A 21,909-nucleotide genomic window follows, 5' to 3' on the forward strand; every position below is an offset into this window, starting at 1 on the left:
CAGATCAACTAATAATATTTGAGATAAATAAATATTAAATAATAAGTACAATTCTCTTTTTATGAGAGAGCAATAAATAAATAATAAATAAATAAAATAATAAAAATAATAAAAAAATATTAAGTAAATAAATAATATTATAATAGTAATGAAATAAATAAATATGTTTACTTTGAAATTTTAAACTGAACTTTTACGTTTTAAATTCTTTAAATTAAATTCTCAAAATTTTTCAAAATGAAACCTTCAAAATTAAAAAAGTAATAAAATATAGTCCTTAATTTTTTTAGTTCAATAAAAATCATTTTTTATACCAACAAATTTTTGTATTTAAGGAGAAAATTATATTAATATTTTTAATCTGGAATTTTATTATTGTAGAATTTACGATTGTCAGAAATTATAGCAGGTGAATAATCATAAAAAAGAATTCTTTCTTTTACTAATAGAAAATTCAAGTAATTTCAAATTTCACGGAAAGATTTGTTATTTGAAAAGAAACACAAACTCTTCAGAACAATACGAACTTCAAATATATATATATCATATCTAATCAACATTCTTTTTTTTTTAGAAATAGACGCTTTTAATCTATCTAATCTGTTGATCAATTTTTAACACCAACTTTTTCAAAATTCCCAATCTTTTTTTTCATATATAATTCTTCATTTTATTAAAATAATTTTTTTCCTCAAAGAAAAAATATTTTTAATTCTTTAGAAAAAAAATTAACTCCTTTTTGATTTTATACCAATTTTTTAATTTTAATAATTTTAGTATGATTTTTTAATATAATTTTAATAATATTAGTACATTTTAATTTCTTAGTAATTAAGTTTTTGGATTCTGATATCTATTGTAATAATTTCACAGTTTAGGCCAAAAATCCAAAATGTTAAAAAAATTGAAAATATTCATAAATTTATGTCATTAAATAATTTTTGAATATAATTTTAATAATTTTAATCTTTAATTCCGATTCTTTTTATTTATTCATAATTAGAGAATTATAGTGTTTAGAATTAATTAATTAATTAAAAAATTTATAATAAAAGCAAAAAAAAAGTATTTTAAATTGAATAAGAAAAAAATTATTATAATGACCATTTAAGCAATGAAATAATTTTTTCCTGCTTTTTAATATTTTTATGAAATTGATTTTAAATTTGGTAAAAATTGAAAATTAAGAACTCTTGATTTCAGTATTTTTTTATAGTAAAGACTTAAAAAAAATAATGTAGAAAACTAAAAGCTTAAAATCTTCAATATCTTCGTTTGATGTTTGCATAGAGATAAGAATACCTGACAAAATAAACCACTTGAGAATAAAGCATCCTCTGGTCAGAATAACTTTGTGTGTTTCTGATTACACGTATTATCAGGTTGGTCCAAGATAACTCGCAAGTTAAAAAAAAATAGTTTCTAGAATCGTTTCTTGACACTTCTAATACAAGAGGCGCAACAATCAATTTAAATTTTTCAAAAAAGAAGAAAAAAACGTCAAATTTCAATTTTTTTATATTTTTAAACTTAATTCTCTTTAATTAGATTTCTACATTATATTTTTTTAACCTTTACTCTTTTTACCTTTAAAAAATTCAATTTAATATTATTATTTGATATTTAGAATAATTTAATTACAGAGAAAAAAAGCAAATAAATGAAATTAAAAATTTTGTCAAACTTGGCAAATTTGAAAAATAAAACCTAAAATTAAATTTCAAGGGAAAAATGTCTTCTCTGTAGTTTTGAGTATTTTCTATTAGAGTTCATAATAATTATGAACAATTTTCAGAGAAATATATTTACCACTCGTTGAAATTATTCTGAAATTAATTAAACGAAATGGAAATTTACTCACAGCATCTGGTAATTGATGATACTGTAAACAATGCATGTACTCCGCTTTCTGTTGAGAGGGAATTTGAACATTACCACATTGCGGTTCGACCCAAATTTCTGTGATTATTTGAAAATCTCCAATATTCTCGCAATCCTCGTTTCCAACTTCTCCATCGCCTGTTATAATTCATAAAGCAATTAGAATTCTCGTCTTTTGTTTATTTTCTCAACTATTAATTATTACTAAAAAAATTAATCTAAGACGAAATTAATTAAAAGAGAAAATTATTTTGAAGAAAATTAATCCAAGAAAAAATTAATCTAATAAAAAACTAATCCAATAAAAAATTAATCTAAGAAAAAATTAATTTAAGAAAAAAATAATCCAATAAAAAAACTAATACAATAAAAAATTATTCCAATAAAAAAAATTATATATGAGAAGTAAAGAATTCATATTTTATTTGTAGAATAATTAATTTTCGTTTAACTTGCCATCGTCTGTGTCATCAGAACCACTGTCTCTTTCCGTTGTAGGATTAACAAGCACATGAGGCGGAAATAAAATATACTGAATAGTACAAGGATAAAAGGATGGATCATTTTCCGGTCCCTTCATTTGCACTTCTCGTACCATATTTATAATTCCTGCCGAAGAATGTGCAAAATTAAAGCCCTCAGAGAGACGAATTCTGAAAAGAAATCCCATCCCACGAATTAATTTAATTTTTAATGATTTTGATTGCTTGACTGATTGATTGAAAAGAAATTAGAATAAATTAATTTCATTAAATTAAAACAAGTGATGAAGAAATATTTTTAAATAAAAAAAATGTACGTATAAATAAAAAAGTTTACTTGGTGATAGTCGAGAGAATCCTGGCAATCGCAGAAATGTTCAATTTCGGTAGATTAATAACCGGTATGGATTGAACAAACGGTTTCTTAATGAACCACAACCATCGTCCATGATACAAATACGTTGACAATGTACCAGTGAATAATCCACTCGGTATCAATGAATTTCTCGATAAAAATTGCGTTCCATCGAAATATTTTACACTATTCAAATCACTTGGCATACGTTCGTAGCGTACTAGAATTTTCTCCAAAGATTTATGAATTATCGTGCAACAGGAAATTTCCTTAAGATCAGTGGGTCGACTGGGAAGCGTTAATTTTGCGAGTCTCTCCAATAGATCAGTGACAACATTATGTCTCACCACACCTTCTGTACCGCCGGCAAATGCAATATTCAATACGACACAAAGTGCTCGACAATTGACATTAATTATTGAAAATGACACTGGCGGTTTATCCAGTTCTCGATAAATAAATTGTACATAGGTGTGATTATCGACGAGAACAAAAGTTGCCCAATTTTTTAACATTCCATAGAGAGCGGCCCCAGCCTGGCGATATTGCACCGATTGAAAACGTCCACTCTGATTTGCCTGATGAAGATGTTTCGGCAATGGTTTGTCGTGACATAAAATTAATCTTATTCGTTGACAATGCATCCATCTTGCCCATTGATGTGGTTCTAGTGTCACAACTGGCTGCCAAATTTGACCAAATTGCGGGCACGCCGCGTCACTGAAATTTGAAAGAATTCATAATTAAGAAATTGGAAAAATTTTACTAATTTGATTTATGAAAAGTTTGATGATTACAAGCTTCGGGAGGTTTGTAAAACTCTTCCAAAATTCAACCAAGGCCTTGGTTCGATTTTAAGACGCAAAAGAAGTCTTTTTAGTCAATTAAAAGTATTAGAAAGTCGAAAAAGTCGTTTATTTTATTTTGGATTGTAATAAAAATTTTATTATGTATTTCCCTGATTTTTACCTCAATTCCAAAAAAAATTCTCCTTTCTTCCAATAACCGAACTTTATTTCAAAGTTTTTGTAAAATTCAATTATTTTCAAAATATTTATCACAATTATTCACATTTTTCTTCAAAAACATGATTATTTTAATACAAATTCTTGTAAAAAAATTCTCTAAAATATAAAATTTATTTCAATAAAAAATTTGACCAAATTTACGATTTTTTTTACAATTTTTAAATTAATTACTTTCGGGAATTCAATTATTTTCATAAAATTTTAATTCAACTTTTTCAAAAACCTAATTTTTCCAGAGTTTCTAAATTCAACTATTCAAAAATTCAATAATCTTGGTAGTAAATAAATATTTAAATATTATTTATAGTACTTAATATTTTTTTCCACAGAAGTTGAAATTCAAAAGAAAAATTTCATTTTAAAACCTTTTTAAATTTCATTACCTACTTTTAAAAAATGTAACTATTACTCTTCCAAAACTCAATTATTTTCTAGAATTTTATACTAAAATTCTATTTTAAATCAATTATTTTTTATAAGCTTAAAAATGTAATTATTAATAAAACGAAGAAAATTCACTTTTCTAAAATTCAATTGTTATCAATTCAATTTTACGAAATTTCGAAAATTCAAAAATTTTTTAATTGGATATATTGAAAAATACAAAATATTACTAATAAAACTAATAAAGAATAACTAATTTCAAAAGAATCTGAATTAAAAATTGTCAAAGAACAAAGTTGTTTAGAATTGTCAATTGAAATTATTCAAAATACAAATCTTCTAAAATTTCAATTTGAAACCTTTTGAAAAATTATTTCTAAAACTTTCTATCAAAACGCTTCCAATATTTAATTATATTCTAAAAATTTTAATTCAAATTCTTCACTAAACTAATTATTTTTGATAATTTTCATTGGATTCTTTAAAAATTGAATTAATCAGAAATTTAAAATAAAAAAAATTTGTTAATTGAAAAAAATCCAAAAAGTTAAAATAACTAATTTAAAAAGAATTAAAATTTATATTTTTCAAAGAACAAAGTTGTTTAGAATTGACAATTGAAATTATTTTACATTCAAATCTTCAAAAATTTCAATTTGAAACCTTTTAAAATTTAATTTAATTTTAAAAAATTCTACCACAAGTCTTCCAATATTTCATTATAATATATATTCTAAAAATTTTCATTCAAATTCTTCTGTAAATCAAATATTTCTAAAAATTTACAATGGATTTTTAAAAATTGAATAAATCAGGAAAGAAAAACAATTAAAATCAATTTAGAATTAAATTATTTTCATTTGAAATTTCTATTAATTGAAAATTTCTTAATTGATTGAAAACAATCCAAAAAAAATAGATAAAATAACTAATTTAAAAAAATTTGAATTATGTTTTTCAAATAACTGAATTGTATATATAGAATTTTCATTTTTTGTATAGAAAATTCAAATTTTCAAAAATTAAAATTCGAAATTTTTAGAAATTTAATTATTTCTAAAAACTTCTTCTAAAATTCAATTATTTTTCAGAATGTCCAATTAAAATTTTTCTCTAAGTCAATTATAAGGAGAAAAAAGTCGTATTTTTAAAAAATAATCCAGAAAGTCTTAATTATGATTTATGATTATGAATTAAGACTTACTGATTTGATATTGATTATATGAATAATATTTATTTAAGAAAAACGTTAATTATTCACCTGAGTTGAATCGAACTGGCAGAAGCATAAGTGGGTAAATAAAAAACAGGCATGCCACTTTTAATTGTTTCCGGGACATTGTACCAAGTCCAGCCAATTCCTGGTGACCAGCTAAAGTGCGAGAGCATGTTATCACTCTCCGTGAGTGATGTTAAAGCAGCCCAAAATCGTGAGACGACTTTCTGTCGATACTGAGATTTCAAGGGCTTCTTCGATAAACAGGTAATGTCGTGTAAAAATTCGTACGTCGCTGAAATATAAAAAAAATATAAAAATTGAATTTTGCGTATTTTAAATTATAACCATAAATTTTAAACTTAAAAGAAACTATTAAAACTTTTAAACTTAAAAAAACTTTAAAAACTTTTAAACTTAAAAATTCTCAAACTTTTTTGTTTGGACTAATGGCTTAATAACTCCATAATTATTATAATAAAAAATAAAATATCAAAAATATTAAACGAAAACATACCTTCTAAAGTTATCGTATAAGTAATCGTATTACACACCGCCATTGATCTCTTTTGCCAAGGGCACGATATGGAAAATTCCAAAAAAACATCCGTCCTCCATGGTAATACAAAACAAATTTCAAGATGTTCCTCCCGTAAATTAATTTTCTTAATTAAATAACCCTCCCGCAAGCGACAACACAATAAACTACTCAGTGTACACTTGACTTTCTCCTCAATCTGTTTTTTCCTCAAAAGTTGTGGAAAATCATCGCCATGAACAAGGCATTTTTTCATATGACAATCAGTTGAGTTCCACGAATTTCTCTCGCAACAAATTGCTCGATATAATTGCCAGCAAAGAAATTTTCGTTGATAAATATTTAAATCCGTCTCTTCGATTGGTAACTATTGAAATTGAATTAACGAAAAGTTTATAGGTGAAAAAAAACATTGCCAAGATAAATGACTTTTACGAAAAGAAAGAAAAGAAACTTACAGTTTGTGGAATGAAGGAAAAATAAGTTCCCAGAGTAGCGGTTGCGAGAAAAATGAGTATATCTTCGTAGGGAACTAAACCATTCGCGCAATGTGGATGATATGAACTTCCCACGTGTAGAAAACTACAGGCAACTGTTGTTGCTCTCAATTGTTGAATTACAAAATCCATTACATTTGCGTCTGTTATTCCCACTATTCCATCGGTGACAATAACTAAATCTGTAAAATTTAATTTGCATTATTACAAAAATTACAAAATTAGTTCTATTTAACTAATAAATACAATCCTTCCTCTATGAGAAAGCAATAAGTTATAATAATTTATAATTAATAATTAATAAATTATAGTTAATATGAGAAATAAACTTACGAGCACAACTATGATCGGGAAGAAGGGAAAGAGCGAGCATTCCATATCGCAGCATATTGACAAAGCTAGTCTCTGGTGAGGCCATGGACATAATTGACATATTATTAGTGTTACTATTTCCCACACTGGTGCCACCCTCCTCGAAAAGTCCACCCACTAATTTTTCATTTTCAGCTCGTAAATTTTCTAATTGCTGATTTACAACTCCCGTCACATGGGCCACTTTCTCCTCGAGGATATTTAATTGTTTCTCTATAAAATGCATTAGACTGCCTACATTTTCCTTGGTAACTAACCATCCTTGAACTAAAACTTGTTGCGCCGGATTCGCGAAAAATGGCGTGTGAGCTATCACAGTCACGTAAATCTCCGGCTTTATCAGTCTTTTACTCCCTGGAGCGAAAAACTATAAACAAGAAGCAAATATTAATTGATAAAAATTATAATTCTGGATTATTATGATAATGAAATTCAATTTGTGTAATAAAATTTAATTTGTATAATAAAATTCAATTTAATAGATAAAATTCAATTTCTATTATAATATTCAATTTTTATTATAAAATTTAATTAAAAATAAAAAATTTAATTTTTATAATAAAATTAAAAAAAAATTTAATTTTTATAATAAAATTAAAAATTTAATTTTAATAAACAATTTTTTAATTAATAGAAGCAAATGATTATTTACCGGTCTCGTAATTCCTTCCAAACATCTTTTCGTAGCTAGACAAACTTCGTCGATTACGACTTGACCATTTTGTATACCCTTCGAAAAAAATATCAATGTTTTATTAATTTTGGAAAAATAAATTATTTAACTATATTTTTATTACTATTATAATTATTATTATTATTATTATTATTATTATTATTATTCTTGCTATTTAATTATTTAATGTTTTAAAGATTAAAAATTACCAAAAATTAATTAAACTTGTTTTCAATTAAAAATATTTCTTTTATAATTTTCAATCTGAAATAATTGAATTCTTATAAAGAAATTCATCCAAATTTTTCAAAATAATTAAATTCCTTACGAGAAAATTTAATTAAAATCTTTAAAGACAAGTTAATTCTTACGAGAATTTTAATTAAAATAGGTAATGTTAAAAATATTCAAATTCTTATAAAGAATTTTATTGAAATTTTTCAAAATAATAAAATTTTTGACAAGAATGTCATTAAAATTTTTTAAAATAATTAAATCTCTACGAAAACTTTAATTCATTATGAAACTAATTCAATTTTGCTAAGAATTAAATTAAATTTTTTGAAAATAATTGAATTTATGCGAAATATTTTATAATTAACACAAGAATTGAATTCTTTCGAGAAATTTTATTACAATTTTTTTAAAATAATTAAATTCTTTCAAGAAATTTTATTAATTATAAAAACAAATGAAATATGGGTAAGAATTTTATGAAAATTCTATTGAAAATAAGTGAATTATAAAGAGTTTTACCAAAATTTTGCAAAATAATTGAATTTCTGCGAAGATTTTTATTATTTAGAAAAAGAATTAAAATTTTTCTTTTATAAAGAATTTTATTTAAATTTTTCAAAACAATAAAATTTTTGCGAAGAATTTTATTAAAATTCTTTAAAATAATTAAATCTCTGCGAAAAATTTGATTAATTATGAAACAAATTCAATTCTCGTAAATAATTTTATTAACTTTTTTTAAAATAATTAAGTTTCTGTGAAGAATTTTATTAAAATTCTTTAAAATAATTAAATTCCTGCGAAAATCTTTATGAATTTTGAAAATAATTGAAATTTTGCTAAGAATTTAATTACATTTTTTGAAAATAATTAAATTTATGCGAAGAATGTTATAATTAACACTTTTTTAAATAATTGAATTCTTTCGGGAAATTTTATTCCAATTTTTTAAAATAATTCAATTCTTTAGAGGAATTTTATAATTATGAAAAGAATTGAAATCTGGGTAAGAATTTTATGAAAATTCTATTAAAAGTAAGTGAATTTTTATAACGAATTTTACCAAAATTTTGCAAAATAATTGAATTTTTGCAAAGAATTTTATTATTTAGAAAAAGAATTTAATTAAAATTCTTGAAAATAATTAAATTCCTGCGAAGAATTTGATTAATTATAAAAATCATTCAATTCTCATAACTAATTTTATCAGAATTTCTCAAAGTAATTCAGTTTCTGTGAAGAATTTTATTTAAATTCTTTAAAATAATTAAATTGCTGCGATAAATTTTATAAATTATGAAAATAAGTGAAATCTTGCTAAGAATTTAAATAAAATTTTCGAAAATAATTGAATTTTTTCGAGGAATTCAATTAAAATTGTATTGAAAATATTTCATTTCTCATAAAGAATTTAATCAAAATTTTTCAAAATATTTGAACTTTTGAGAAGAATTTGATCAAATTTTTATAAATATTTGAATTTTTTTGAGAAATTTTATTGAAATTGTTTTAAAAATAATTCAATTCCTGATGCAAACAATTTTATCAAAGTCTTTGAAAACAATAAATAATTATAATTAAATACCAAATTAGTCAACAATTGGATTTTTTAAAGTTTAGTTTCTAAAATTATTCCAAATATATTTTGAAAATATATTTTCTAAATATATTTTTATTTGAAGATTAAAAATTTTTTTACTTTGCATAATAATAATAATATAAATAATAATTAAATGATAATTGTTGTATTTACTATTGTTGCAAGAGATGGACTAAGATCGAGACTAAAGACCATCTTGTACTTATGTGCAAGAAATATAATCAAAGTCGACGAGGATATTCGATAAAGAAATTGATGATTATTTTCACAGCTCCAGGAAATGGGTTTATCCTTTGGAAGCACCGACACAATCTCCAATTCTTGTGTTTCTTCATTATCAATCACAGGCTCTTCAATTGATACCACTGAATCTAAATGTTCAATTTTCCATTGTGCCCTCACATTTCGAGATATTGGAAAACCCTTTTTCATTAAAAGAAACACAGTTTCTGCTTCAAGGACCACCTTTGCCTTCAAAAAGAGAATATTTTAAATCAAAAGAATAATTTAATGAACACATTTATAGAATAAACAGGGTAATAAAAAACATGTAAACTTTAGAAATAATTTTAGGTTACCTGTGATACTATTTACCAAAGGATTTAAATAACTTGAATTTAACATCTGTAAATTCTTTAAAAAAAACAAATTTTATAATAAATTATCTCTTACCTCGGCTACAGGATGATCCATTATAATATAAGAAATTAATCCGTTAATTTATTTACAAAACTAGCACAAAATATATTTATTATTAGTCGACGTTTTGTGCTTAGAAGCATATTGTGGCACTGATATTACTCTAAATCGAAATCGAATAAAAAGAGAAAATTTATTCGTTTTATAAGTATATTTATAAAAAAAGTCAATTTTTAAATGTTTATTTTCATTTCCCCTAATGATAATGATTAAAAAAAGGACAACATAACCTCTAATTGAAATGGAAAGTGATACTTTGTAATGAGCAAATTTATTAAGTCGTAATTTGCTTCACTTGTTAAATAAAGACACAGTAATTTCTCTGACTTGATTACTATGATTTAAGTTGGTAAAAGTATAAATTATTTTTTGATAACAAGTATTTTTCTTCAATATCACTGCTGTCATGGCTGCTGTCATTGTGTAAGTGTGTGAATTGTAAACAATTTATCGACATTCGGTAAATATTACCAACATTCGAAAAAAATGGGCGCTGAACTTAAATTTGTTTTTAATTTCGACCAAATAATATATAAAATCTTTGTATTATATTTTATTTTTTTAAAACAATAAATATGTTTAAAATGAAAAGTATTTTTTTTATAAATAAAGCGGAATTATCGAATTTTTAATTAAGAGGCTTATTGTGACATCATTTTTCCTGCAATTGGCTGCCTTGCTGGGAATCTGGGATGTCATCACTTGTACGACGCTCACTTCACAGGTATTAGTCAGTGTTGTTGCGTTTACAGTTCGTGAGGTTTGTTTTTCAATAAAGTACAATTGAATTAACATCTATTTACATGTTACAGCAGAGGATAACAGCAGGTAAATAAAATTCCAAAGATCCTAGTTTTTAATTTGACTAACACATCAAAAGATTTGGTTTATTTTATTCGAAAACAAGAAAAAAGAAACTTGAAAGAGCGGCAACAATGCCACTCCCTGTCCCCTCCCTTAATTGTCATCACACTTATGGAATTTCTGACTAATATGTTAATTTGTAATTTTTTAATTTTGATTATTAGGAAAAAACACGCTAATAGTAATTAAATTTTTAATTTTCTTTGTGTCGATGACTCGATTTATATTCGCCCCATAACCTATATTTTTTAATTTGCCTTCATTTCACTCTTCGAATGATAATTTAATTTAAATAACAATTTAACTCTACACTCGATTCTCGTTATAACGACGATCTCGGGACTTCAAAATCTCGATATTACGACGGAAGGAGGAATCCTACTTCACGTTATATTCAAACACATGAATTTATCTGTGATTAACAGAACAAAACGTCAAATAAGTGTAAAAATTTTCGTAAAGTATGTTTATTTATATTAAAAGTTTCTGCATTATGGAATCAGTTTAAAGAAAAAGTAAGAATTTTTAATAATAATCACATCACTAGATTCTTTAGGTTAAATAAAGTTAAGGGTTGATTAACTTAGTCGTTTTTTTTGAGTTAACCAAAATTTTGGTTAAATTAAATTCTTAAATTCGTTCGTGTTTTTTTTGTTGTTGTATCGAGAGTTTTAATGTTCGTTGTAACGAGAGAACGTTGTAACGAGATTCGTTATAACAAGATTCGAGTGTACTTATTTATATTTAAATTAGATTTTTTATGTTTAAATTTAATTTTTTATGTTTGAATTTAATTTAATCTTCTATATTAATATTCCAGTACTTATGTGGATTTAAATCGGTTTTTTAGGTTTTAATTTTTCTAATTGCGATTTTAATTAATTTTCAGAGTTGAGGGAAGAACAATGAAGCGCTTCCAGTTTGTGATCATTTTTTTGATCGGATTATTAACCACAATCACTGCCCAAGTTAGTTATTTTGATGATTTGGAATATCAGTGTCCACAGCATTGGATGAGATTTCAAGATTCATGCTATCGTTTTATAAAGAGTCCAATAAGAGTGAGAGATGATGCGAGAAAAAATTGTCAAGCCTATCAAAGTGATTTAGTTGCTATTAATTCATTGGACGAACATGGATTTCTATTGCACAATTTACAGAGAAATGATCCTCAGCATCGAAAATGGTACACTGGAGTGAGATTCCAAGGTGGTTATTGGACTAATGAACCGGATAATTCACAAGTGATTAATATGGAGAATGCCTTTTTACCTGAACCGAATGATGGGATTTACGGCAGGGATTATCTTGTTTACGCCTATAGTAATGGATTGAAACGTTGGGGATTCGAGAAGGTCACTGGATTCGATGAATTACTGTATATTTGTGAGGCGCCAATATCGTCTCTTCATAATTTAATCGAAGATGATCGAACCTATCAGTACGGCATTAATATCGACAATCCACTCAAAATACCAAGGGGACCGTATTTTATTAAACAACCAGTTAACACTGTTTTCGATTTTTCCAAGGAGAAAGTTAATAATGATATTTCTTTGAGTTGCTTGGCTGGTGGATATCCAGCGCCCAGTTATGAATGGTTCAAGGAACACTACGATAATGATCGACTAGTTTCCAATAAAATTGATCCGTTATCGAATGGTCGATACACTGTGAGTGGTGGTTTGCTGATCATCTTCAGTCCAAATCAGGTAAGTTCATTTTTTTTCTTCCATTCTTTCATTTCTTTTATTATTTAAATTTCTTTTACTATTTTCTTCATTTTTGGATGTTTTAATTTCTTCTTCTTCTTATTTTAATTTTAATTTCCAGGCTTCGCACTCATCTACTAAAACCTACTATTTACTACTTTTTTTACATTATGCTACTATTTAGGTACTTTTTTAGATTTCAGCTACTAAAAGCTACTATTTCTGTTTTTTTTTTTTTAGAATTTCCACTACTTTAAATTCGCTAATACTAGAAATCAAAAAACTATTCTCAAAAATTATAATCATAATTATTATAAACACATTCTTTAAAACGATTCAATTATTTTCAATAAATATTCGAAATTCATTTATTTTCAATTATCTAGTATTTTGAAAAAGTTTTGAAAAATAATTCAATTATTAAAAAGAAATTGATAAAATTCATCCAAAATTAAATTATTTTCATAAATAATAAAATTTCCACAGGAATTCAATTAATTTAGAAAAGCATTTTCAAAGAAAGTCAATTATTTAACAAAAATTTTATACAATTCTTCACAATAATTCAATTATTTTCACTAATAATAACATTTTTCATGGAAACTCAATTTTTTAAAAAAATTTTTGATAAAATTCTAAGCAAGAATTAATTCTTTTCATAAATAATAAAACTCATCGAAGAATTTCAATTATTTTCACGAAAGAATTTAATTTTTTTTCTTAATTCGTTATAGTAAAATTTTTCAAAAGAATTCAATTATTTTCTAAAAATTTAATAAATCTTTCACAATTCAATTATTTTTTTAAATATAGTAAAATATTTGCAAAAATTCAATTATTTTCAATAAAATTTCATGAAAGAATTCGAAATTTTTAAAAATTTTTAATAAAATTTCAGGAAATAATTCAATTATTTTCTAAAAATTTTAATAAAATTCAATAATTTAATTGTTTAATTTCAATTATTAAGAAACACGATTATTTTAAAAACTTGAAAGAAATTGTTTATAGAATTCAATTAATGTAAAAATTTTCAATTCAAATTATTAAAGAAACTCTATTATTTAAAATAAATTGAAAGAAATTCTTCAAACTAATTTAATTATGATTTTCAAAAGATTTAATAAAATTCCAGTCAAGAATTCAATTATTTCCATATAAATAATAAAATTCTTCGAAGAAATTCAATTATTTTCAAATTTTTTAATAATATTCTTTGCAGGAATTCAATTATTTTTGAAAATTGTAATATAATTCTTTGCAAATATTCAATTATTTTAATAAATAATAAATTTCATTGATGGATTTTCATTATTTTTAATACAATTTTACAGGAATTACTCAAAAAATGTAATTATTCTTAAAAATTTAATTTCAATTCCTCGAAAAAATCAATTATTTAAAAAAATGTTTTTATAAAATTCTTTGGAAGAATTCAATTATTTTCATAAATAAAAATATTCATCACAAGAATTCAATTATTTTAAAATTATTTTTAAAAATTTGTAATAAAATCGTTTGCAAGTATTGAATTATTTTCATAAATAATAAAATGATTTTTAGGAATTCAATTATTTTCATATAAAATTTAATAAAATACCACACAAACATTCGATTATTGTCAAAAATTTTAATAGAATTTTTTGTAAAATTTAATTATTTTCAAAAACTTTTCGCAATTCAATGATTTTCAATATCTACTATTTTCATAAAATTTCCAAACAGAATTCAATTATTTAAAACATTTTTTTGTAAAAATCTTTGTAAGAATTCAATTAGTTTCATAAATAATAAAAATTTCTCAGGTATTTAATTATTTTAATTTGAATTTGCATAAAATTAGTCGAAAGAAATCAATTATTTAAAAATTTTAATAAAATTCTTCGCAAGAATTAAATTATTTTTATAAATATTTAAATTCTTTCATGAATTATATAAAATTCGTTGAAGGAATTCAATTTATTAGTATAGGATAAGAAGGAAGTAAATATTTTTGATGAAAATTAGGAAAAAGTCATGAAAATAAAATATAGAATGTAATTCTTGTCAGTTTTGTGAAGTGTCTAAAACGAGTTTTTTTGGTCAAGTTTAATTTTTCGATCGCTACTTTTTTACTACTTTTTTTTAGTTTGAAAGCTACCTTTTGCTACTTTTTCAAAATTAAGTAGAAGTTAATTAAAAAATTAATTAATTTGAAGTCTGAATTTCTTTTACTATTTTTATTTTCTTTATTGCAGACTTCGGATCGAGGTTCGTATCATTGTCGAGCGACAAACGAATTTGGCACAATTCGATCGGAGAGTGTGGAACTTTCCTTTGGCTACATTATGGAATTTAATTTGAAACGACCTGACGAACGGGGCGATCAGCATTGGGGAAAAGCGGTTTATTGCGATCCACCTCAACATTTTCCGGACGTGAAATATTATTGGGCTCGTGATTTTTTCCCGAATTTCGTTGACGAAGATCAACGTGTTTTTGTATCGAACGATGGGGCACTTTATTTCTCCGCTCTTGAACCAATAGATCATGGAAAATATTCTTGTAATGTTCAAAGTACCGCTGCTGATAATGGACGAAACGGACCTTTCTTCCCATTGAAAGTCGACTCTCACGGTAATTCAAATATTTATTTGATATTCTTTTCAAAAATATTTATTTTATTTATCTAGTTTCGATTTTATTATTTTTAATATTCTATATTATTTGATTTAGAGTTCATTTACTAAAAAAGATTTTTTTGACATTCCAGCAACCTTTCAAGAATTGAAGTTTCCGAATAGTTTTCCAAAGGTTTTCCCCGAAGCACCAACAGCTGGCGAGGAAGTTAGATTTGAATGCGTAGCGTTTGGATAGTAAGTTTTTTTCATTATAAATGTTTACAGAAATTTTTTATAAATAAAAGAAACACTTATGAATATAAAAGAAAAAATGAATTTAATTAGATGTTTTTTTGTCGTTTTTAATATATATTAATTTAAAGAATTTAAATTCTTTAAAGTAAAACTAAATTAAATTTCGGCAAAAAGATATAGTAATTAATAATTTTACTTAATTTTACAGTCCAGTGCCTTCTTACAATTGGACAAGAAAAAATGGCGATATACCGAGAACGGCGAGATGGTCGCACTATAATCGTGTTTTGACGATACCCCACGTGAGTGTTGAAGATCAAGGAGAATACGTTTGTCGTGCGAGAAATGGACGACTATCGATACAACAATCAGTGATATTGACTATTCAAGCGGCGCCAAATTTCACTATTCCACTCACCGATAAGCACATTGATTTTCAAGGGGAATTAACGTGGACTTGTGAAGCATTCGGTATTCCCGATGTTGCATACAAATGGTACAGAAATGGCGAGGTATTAAATGAATACACTCTACCATTGGAGGACAGAGAACGCTATTCTTTTCGTGATAATGTTCTGAAAATAATACGAGCCGATCCCGAGAGAGATCAAGCCATGTATCAATGTGGCGCGACAAATCAACTCAAATCTAAATTTTCCTCCGCTCAATTACGTGTTCTTTGTAAGTAAATTTAGTTGATATTAATTAAATTATTGCTATTAATTCATTATTATTCATTAAATTATTACAATTATTTAATTAAATTTAACTTTGTTCATTAATTTTTAATTACATTTTTCAAAACTGGTTCGTTTTAAAATGGACTTTTGAATAAAATTTTTAATTGTAATAAAAAATGTAATTAAAAATTAAAAATTTCTTTAAGGTTTCAAAAATGTAATTGTCTGAAAGACAATTACATTTTTGAAACCTTAAAGAAATTTAAAATGAATTATTCATTTTGTGATTCAATGTTTTTGATATGAAATAAAATAATTCTTGTAGCATTGAAACCGTCATTTAAAAAATTGCCAATGGAGTCGGAGACTTACTCGTCGGAGCAAGGAAACGTGACGATTGTTTGTAATCCGGAAGCAGCTCCGCGACCGTCGTTTGTATGGAAGAAAGACGGAAATGTCATTGGACCAGGAGGAAGGCGGAGAATTTTACAAAATGGAAATCTCATAATTAGTCCAGTTTCACGTGACGATGAAGGAATGTACGTCTGCATCGCGTCAAATCAATACGGAAGTGATGAAACCCGAGGAAGATTAATTGTCTTGCGTATGTTAACCATTTTTTGATTATTATAAATTAATTAGGAATTATTTTAATTTTTAATTATTTCAATGCTTCTGAATATCATCTGTTTCATTTTTTATTTTGCTATTTTATTTGAACTTTTTATTCATTTTAATTTTTTAATGAGTTAACTTTTTATTTATTTCAATTTTTTTATACTCACCTTTTATTTATTTAAATTAATTTATTTTAACTTTTTATTTATTCAGTTTTTTTCCTGTAATCATCAATCATCAATCAATAATAATAATTGTTGTATTCCGGTAATCTGCTCATAGTTTGAAATTAGTTGTTTGCTTTTTTGTTTCTTAACATTTTTAATAATTTTTCTTTTTAAAAGTTTTCAATTTTAAAAATATTGGCTTGAAAAACATCGAATTGTTAAAAAAAAAATTTATTTTATTATTTAGGAAAATAATTGAATTCTCGCGAAGAATTTTGTTCAGATTTTTTATAATTCTAATTACATTCTTTTTGAACAATTTCTTTGAATTTCTTTTAAAATAACGGAGTTTCTTTAATAATTTTAATTAAAAATTTTGAAAATGATTTAATTTTACGAACAATTTCTTTCAAGTTTTTAAAATAATCGTGTTTTTTAATCATTGAAATTAAACATTTAATTATTGAATTTTATTAAGATTTTAGAAAATAATTGAATTCTTTTCAAAAATGATATAACGAATTAAGAATAAAATTGAATTCTTTAGTGAAATTTTTTTGCAAATAATTGAATTGTTTCGAAGAATTTATTAAAATTTTAGAAAATAATTGAATTCTTTTGAAAAATGTTATAACGAATTAAGAATAAAATAATTGAATTCTTTCGTGAAATTTTGTTGAAAATAATTAAATTTTTTACAATGAATTTTACTATTTATAAATATAATTAAATTCTTTCGAAGAATAAGAAAATAATTTTAGAAAATACTTACATTTTTTCATGAAATTTTATTAAAATTTTATTAAAAATAATTAAATTTTTCAAAAGAATTTTACTATTTACATATATAATTGAATTTTTTCGAAGAATTTATTAAAATTTTAGAAAATAATTGAATTTTTTTGAAATATTTTATGATGAATTAAGAAACAAATTGAATTCTTTCGTAAAAATTTTTTTGAAAATAATTGAATTTTTGCAAAGATTTTACTATTTAAAAAAATAGTTGAATTGTTTTGAAGGATTTTTAAAAATTTTAGAAAATAATTGTATTTGTTCGTGAAATTTTATTAAAGTTTTGTTTAGAAATAATTGAATTTTTGCAAAGAATTTTACTATTTATCAAAATAATTGAATTCTTACGAAGAATGTTATTATTTATGAAAATAATTGAATTCTTGCGAAGAATTTTATTAAAATTTTTAGAAACTAATAATCAGGAATAATTGATTAGTAAATTAGTTAATAATTGAATTTTTTTAAGTTTGAATCTGAAATTATTCAAAAAGTCATATTTTTAAATAAAAAATTTTGTAATTAGCATAATAATAATAATAATAATAAATAAATAAACTACAACAACAATAATAAATTATTATTATATTATTGAATATTATTGAATAAAAAATTTCATTTATATTTATAAATAGTTCAATTATTATGCGTTACATTTGCTAGTTTTATTGAAAGAGAAATTTCATAAATTAGAATTAAATTCAGTGAGATTATGATTGATAAATTTTTTTTTAATGACATATGTTTAGGTGGGCCGAGATTTGTGAAAATGCTACCACCACGTTTGGTGACAGCTGTTGGGTGGAATAATACGCTACATTGTCGCGCGGATATTGACGAAATGTTGGACGTGGCTTATATTTGGATGCACAATAAAATGCGAATAAGGGACAAAGACTTGATGAACAATCGTCATATTGTGATTGAAGGAGGAGTTTTGGATATTATTAATGCAACTATGGCTGAGGCTGGTGAATACGAGTGCATTGTGAAAAGCGCAGTGAGCCGAATTACGAGCAGAACTGTCGTTTACGTTGAAGGTCCACCTGGACCACCTGGAGGAGTGCAGGTCATGAATATTATAAAATCCTCGGTTTCTCTTCGATGGACGGATGGAGCTTTTAATGGAAAGGAAATTTTGCTCTACACCGTTAGCGCAAGAACAAATTATAATCAGACTTGGTTTAATATAAGTGAAAGTAAGTTAATAAGTATATTTCATCAATTGATAATTAATATTACCAAAGTCAAAGATGAAAAATCAATCTCTTTGATTAAAAAATAAAAAATACGTTTGAGTAAAGAGATATTCAAAAAGAAAATAAAAAAATAAAAAATACATTTAAGTAAACTTTTAATTTTCTTTTTGAATATTTTTGAATGAATTGAATTGAATATTTTCCCTCTTCTTTGCAGATATTCGAGCGAGTATCGCGGATAGACATAACGGAAGAAAGGAAGCGTTCTTGGAAAATATACTGAATCCCTTCACGACTTACGAATTTCGAGTGGCGGCCTACAATGAATTGGGTTACGGTCCAGCGTCAGCGCCAACGCCGCAGCACAGCACATCAGCGGACAAGCCCTTCAAAGTGCCGAGTTACATTGGCGGTGGAGGTGGAAAAATTGGCGAACTCACCATCAAATGGGAGCCACTGCCACCGGCCGATCAGAATGGACCAGGTATTTACTACAAAATCTTTTGGCGCCGAAAGAATCACGACACTGAATTTCAATCAAATGATTTACGTCATCTTGGAAATATTGGAATATTCGTCGCTACAATTCCCTCGCAATTTTTCTACACCGAATACGAAGTTAAAATGCAATCATTCAATGAAATTGGCGCCGGTCCAATTTCCGAGCCAGTGACAATATTCAGTGCCGAGGATATGCCACAAGTCGCGCCGCAACAGGTGTCGGCGTTCGGTTACAATAGCACAGCTCTTAATGTGAGTTGGTCGCCAATCGAGCAGACACGCGAGAGAATACGTGGGAAACTTATTGGACATAGAATTAAATATTGGCTGGAAACAAAACCAGAGGAAACGTCGACGTATTATTTGTCACGTACAACGCGGCCTTGGTCTTTGGTCGTTGGTCTCAAGCCGGATACGCGATATTATGTGAAAGTGATGGCTTATAATTCGGCTGGCGAAGGACCGGAGAGTGAGAGATTTTTGGAGAGAACGTGGAGACGAGCGCCGCAGAAACCACCGTCAGCGGTACATGTTATGGATGTTAATCCATCGACTGTTCGCGTGACTTGGCGTTACGTGCAACCCGGTCCTGATGAAGAGCCATTGATTGGCTACAAGGTCCGTGTTTGGGAGGTTGATCAAGATATGAGCACAGCTAATGACACGATAGTTTTAACTGGAAATGATCTCGAGGCTCGAATTACAAATTTGAGTCCTGGCAAAACTTATCATTTGAGAGTTTTGGGTTATAGTGTTGGAGGCGATGGTCGCATGTCCAGTCCCGCGCACACTTTCCAAATGGGTGATAAGGAATTACTTAGAAGTAGTGCCGCTAAGAAAATGCTCGACAGTGCTTTAATATTAGCTCTCATCTTTCTCGTCACTATGTTTCAATTTCGGTAATTTTTTCTAATTTTCCCTCTTTTTCATAATAATGAGACTTTGCTATTTTAAAGTCGAAAGAATTGGATTTTTCAATACCAAGAAAAATTGGTATTTTTTATACTGTCGCATGTTTCATGAATTTTAAAATTCATTAAAAATAATTTAAAAATCGAAAAACATTGAAAATGTTTAATATTTTGTAAATATTAAATAGAAAAAATCATTTACGAATGAATTTGAAACGGCAATTTTAAAAATATATGTATAAAAACCATTAGGTTTTGAAAAGGAATTTTAATTTTTAATTCAATTATTCAGGGTGGCCACATGTCAGTAAAGTCAGTGAAGTTTTTTAAATTTAGTATTTTCAGTACTTTCAATAATTACATATTTCCGAATTCAAATCCTACATGCAAAAAATAATAACATTTTAGAATTATTTTTAACATTTTGGAGAAAAAAATCATATTTAATTAAAAATCATCAAGAAATTAGTTTTTTTTTAAATATTACAGAAACTCTTGTAAGAAATTCAAATGTTTTCAAAAAATTATATTAAAATAATATTTTTAAAAATTGCTTAATTCTTATAATTTTTATCATAATTTTTCAAGATTTAATTATCTCCGAATAAAGCAAATAAAAATTTACTTTTTTGGACTTATTAAAATTTGAGAAATCATGGTCATATTTATAATTAAAATTCTTCAAAAATTTGACGATTTTTATTTTTTGAAAATATTATACCTTAATAAACTTAAAAAAAACTATGGACACTTAGAATTATTATAAAAAATTGAATTTTCGTATTTAAATAATTTAATTCTCGAAGAATTTTCGAAAAATTATTAAAATAATTGATTTAGAGATGAAGTTTAGTTGGAAATTAGAGAAAATAATTGAATTCAGGAAGGGTTATAATTGCAATTTTTAGAAATTATTAAATTTCATAAATTTTACTCATTTTCCGTAAAGTTTCATATTTTCCTGTGAAAAGAATTTTGTCAGCGAAAATAATTTTAATGTCAGTAAATTGTCAGGGAAATTGATAAACTGAAACTTGTGACCACCCTGCAATTGATTATTAATTAAATTAATTTCTCCAATTAAATTAATTTCTTTAATTACATTAATCGATTAATTAAATTGCCAGAAAGAATTTTGCTTATTGAAATGGGAACATTAATTTTCTTCCATATTTAAAGTGTTCACGAGAACTTTAACCCTTTTAAGATTTTCTACACAAAAGATTCAAAGATTTCGACAATATGCGAAATAAAAAAAAATTTGTAAGCCTTTTTTTAAAAAAGAAAGAAAGACGCATTTAAATGAAGTATATTTTTAACTTTAAAAATTAATTAAGCTTAATTAAATATTAGTTAAGGCACGGAGTTTCAATGCAATAAAAAAAAAAGAAGGGTACAAAAATGCAAGTCTGGCTTTAAGCGAAATTTGTAGACAATAGATATTTTTTTACTAATGTTAGAATAGTAATTCACGAATCTCTTTAGAAATTTTTTTTTCTAATTAGTCTATAATTTAGATTTATTGTGATTCTTCGAAACTGCACAATTTTATACTAGTTTCTCGAAACTTTTTTTTATTAAATAATTATCGCGAATTGAATTTTATTTGAAAAAATTTTTATATTTTTTAATTATAAATTTGCTA

General features: G+C 25.2%; 2 protein-coding genes across 2 annotated transcripts in view; one reads left to right on the forward strand and one right to left on the reverse strand.

Moving 5' to 3' along the window:
* The window catches only part of LOC122512812 (KICSTOR complex protein SZT2-like), a 30,178-nt gene extending 19,804 nt beyond the window's left edge, over nt 1–10,374 (reverse strand). The window contains exons 1-10 of the mRNA XM_043628888.1: nt 9,936–10,374; nt 9,417–9,734; nt 7,406–7,483; nt 6,715–7,120; nt 6,343–6,563; nt 5,864–6,251; nt 5,392–5,641; nt 2,701–3,438; nt 2,338–2,534; nt 1,862–2,019 (exon numbers count right to left, since the gene is read on the reverse strand). Of these exons, the coding sequence (XP_043484823.1) occupies nt 1,862–2,019; nt 2,338–2,534; nt 2,701–3,438; nt 5,392–5,641; nt 5,864–6,251; nt 6,343–6,563; nt 6,715–7,120; nt 7,406–7,483; nt 9,417–9,734; nt 9,936–9,956 (2,775 nt within the window). The 5' untranslated portion in view covers nt 9,957–10,374. The remainder of the gene's footprint in view (nt 1–1,861; nt 2,020–2,337; nt 2,535–2,700; nt 3,439–5,391; nt 5,642–5,863; nt 6,252–6,342; nt 6,564–6,714; nt 7,121–7,405; nt 7,484–9,416; nt 9,735–9,935) is intronic.
* Nucleotides 10,375–10,666: 292 nt separating this feature from the next.
* On the forward strand, nt 10,667–20,466 carry LOC122512813 (contactin). The gene is made up of 8 exons (XM_043628889.1): nt 10,667–10,790; nt 11,716–12,538; nt 14,776–15,154; nt 15,291–15,393; nt 15,602–16,074; nt 16,399–16,677; nt 18,403–18,852; nt 19,070–20,466. The coding sequence occupies exons 2-8, from the start codon at nt 11,732–11,734 to the stop codon at nt 20,254–20,256; spliced, it is 3,678 nt and encodes a 1,225-aa protein (XP_043484824.1). The 5' UTR covers nt 10,667–10,790; nt 11,716–11,731; the 3' UTR covers nt 20,257–20,466.
* Nucleotides 20,467–21,909: the final 1,443 nt, after the last annotated feature.

This window comes from Leptopilina heterotoma, unplaced genomic scaffold (genome assembly GCF_015476425.1).
Source record: "Leptopilina heterotoma isolate Lh14 unplaced genomic scaffold, ASM1547642v1 Lhet_128, whole genome shotgun sequence".
Classification (NCBI taxonomy): domain Eukaryota; kingdom Metazoa; phylum Arthropoda; class Insecta; order Hymenoptera; family Figitidae; genus Leptopilina; species Leptopilina heterotoma.

Bases quoted from the DNA above. Each gene is read 5' to 3' on its own strand.
- LOC122512813 (XM_043628889.1), top strand. From the start codon at position 11,732: ATGAAGCGCTTCCAGTTTGTGATCATTTTTTTGATCGGATTATTAACC. The intron at 16,678-18,402 runs GTATGTTAACCA...ACATATGTTTAG, and splicing joins AGGAAGATTAATTGTCTTGC to GTGGGCCGAGATTTGTGAAA. The intron at 18,853-19,069 runs GTAAGTTAATAA...TCTTCTTTGCAG, and splicing joins TTGGTTTAATATAAGTGAAA to ATATTCGAGCGAGTATCGCG.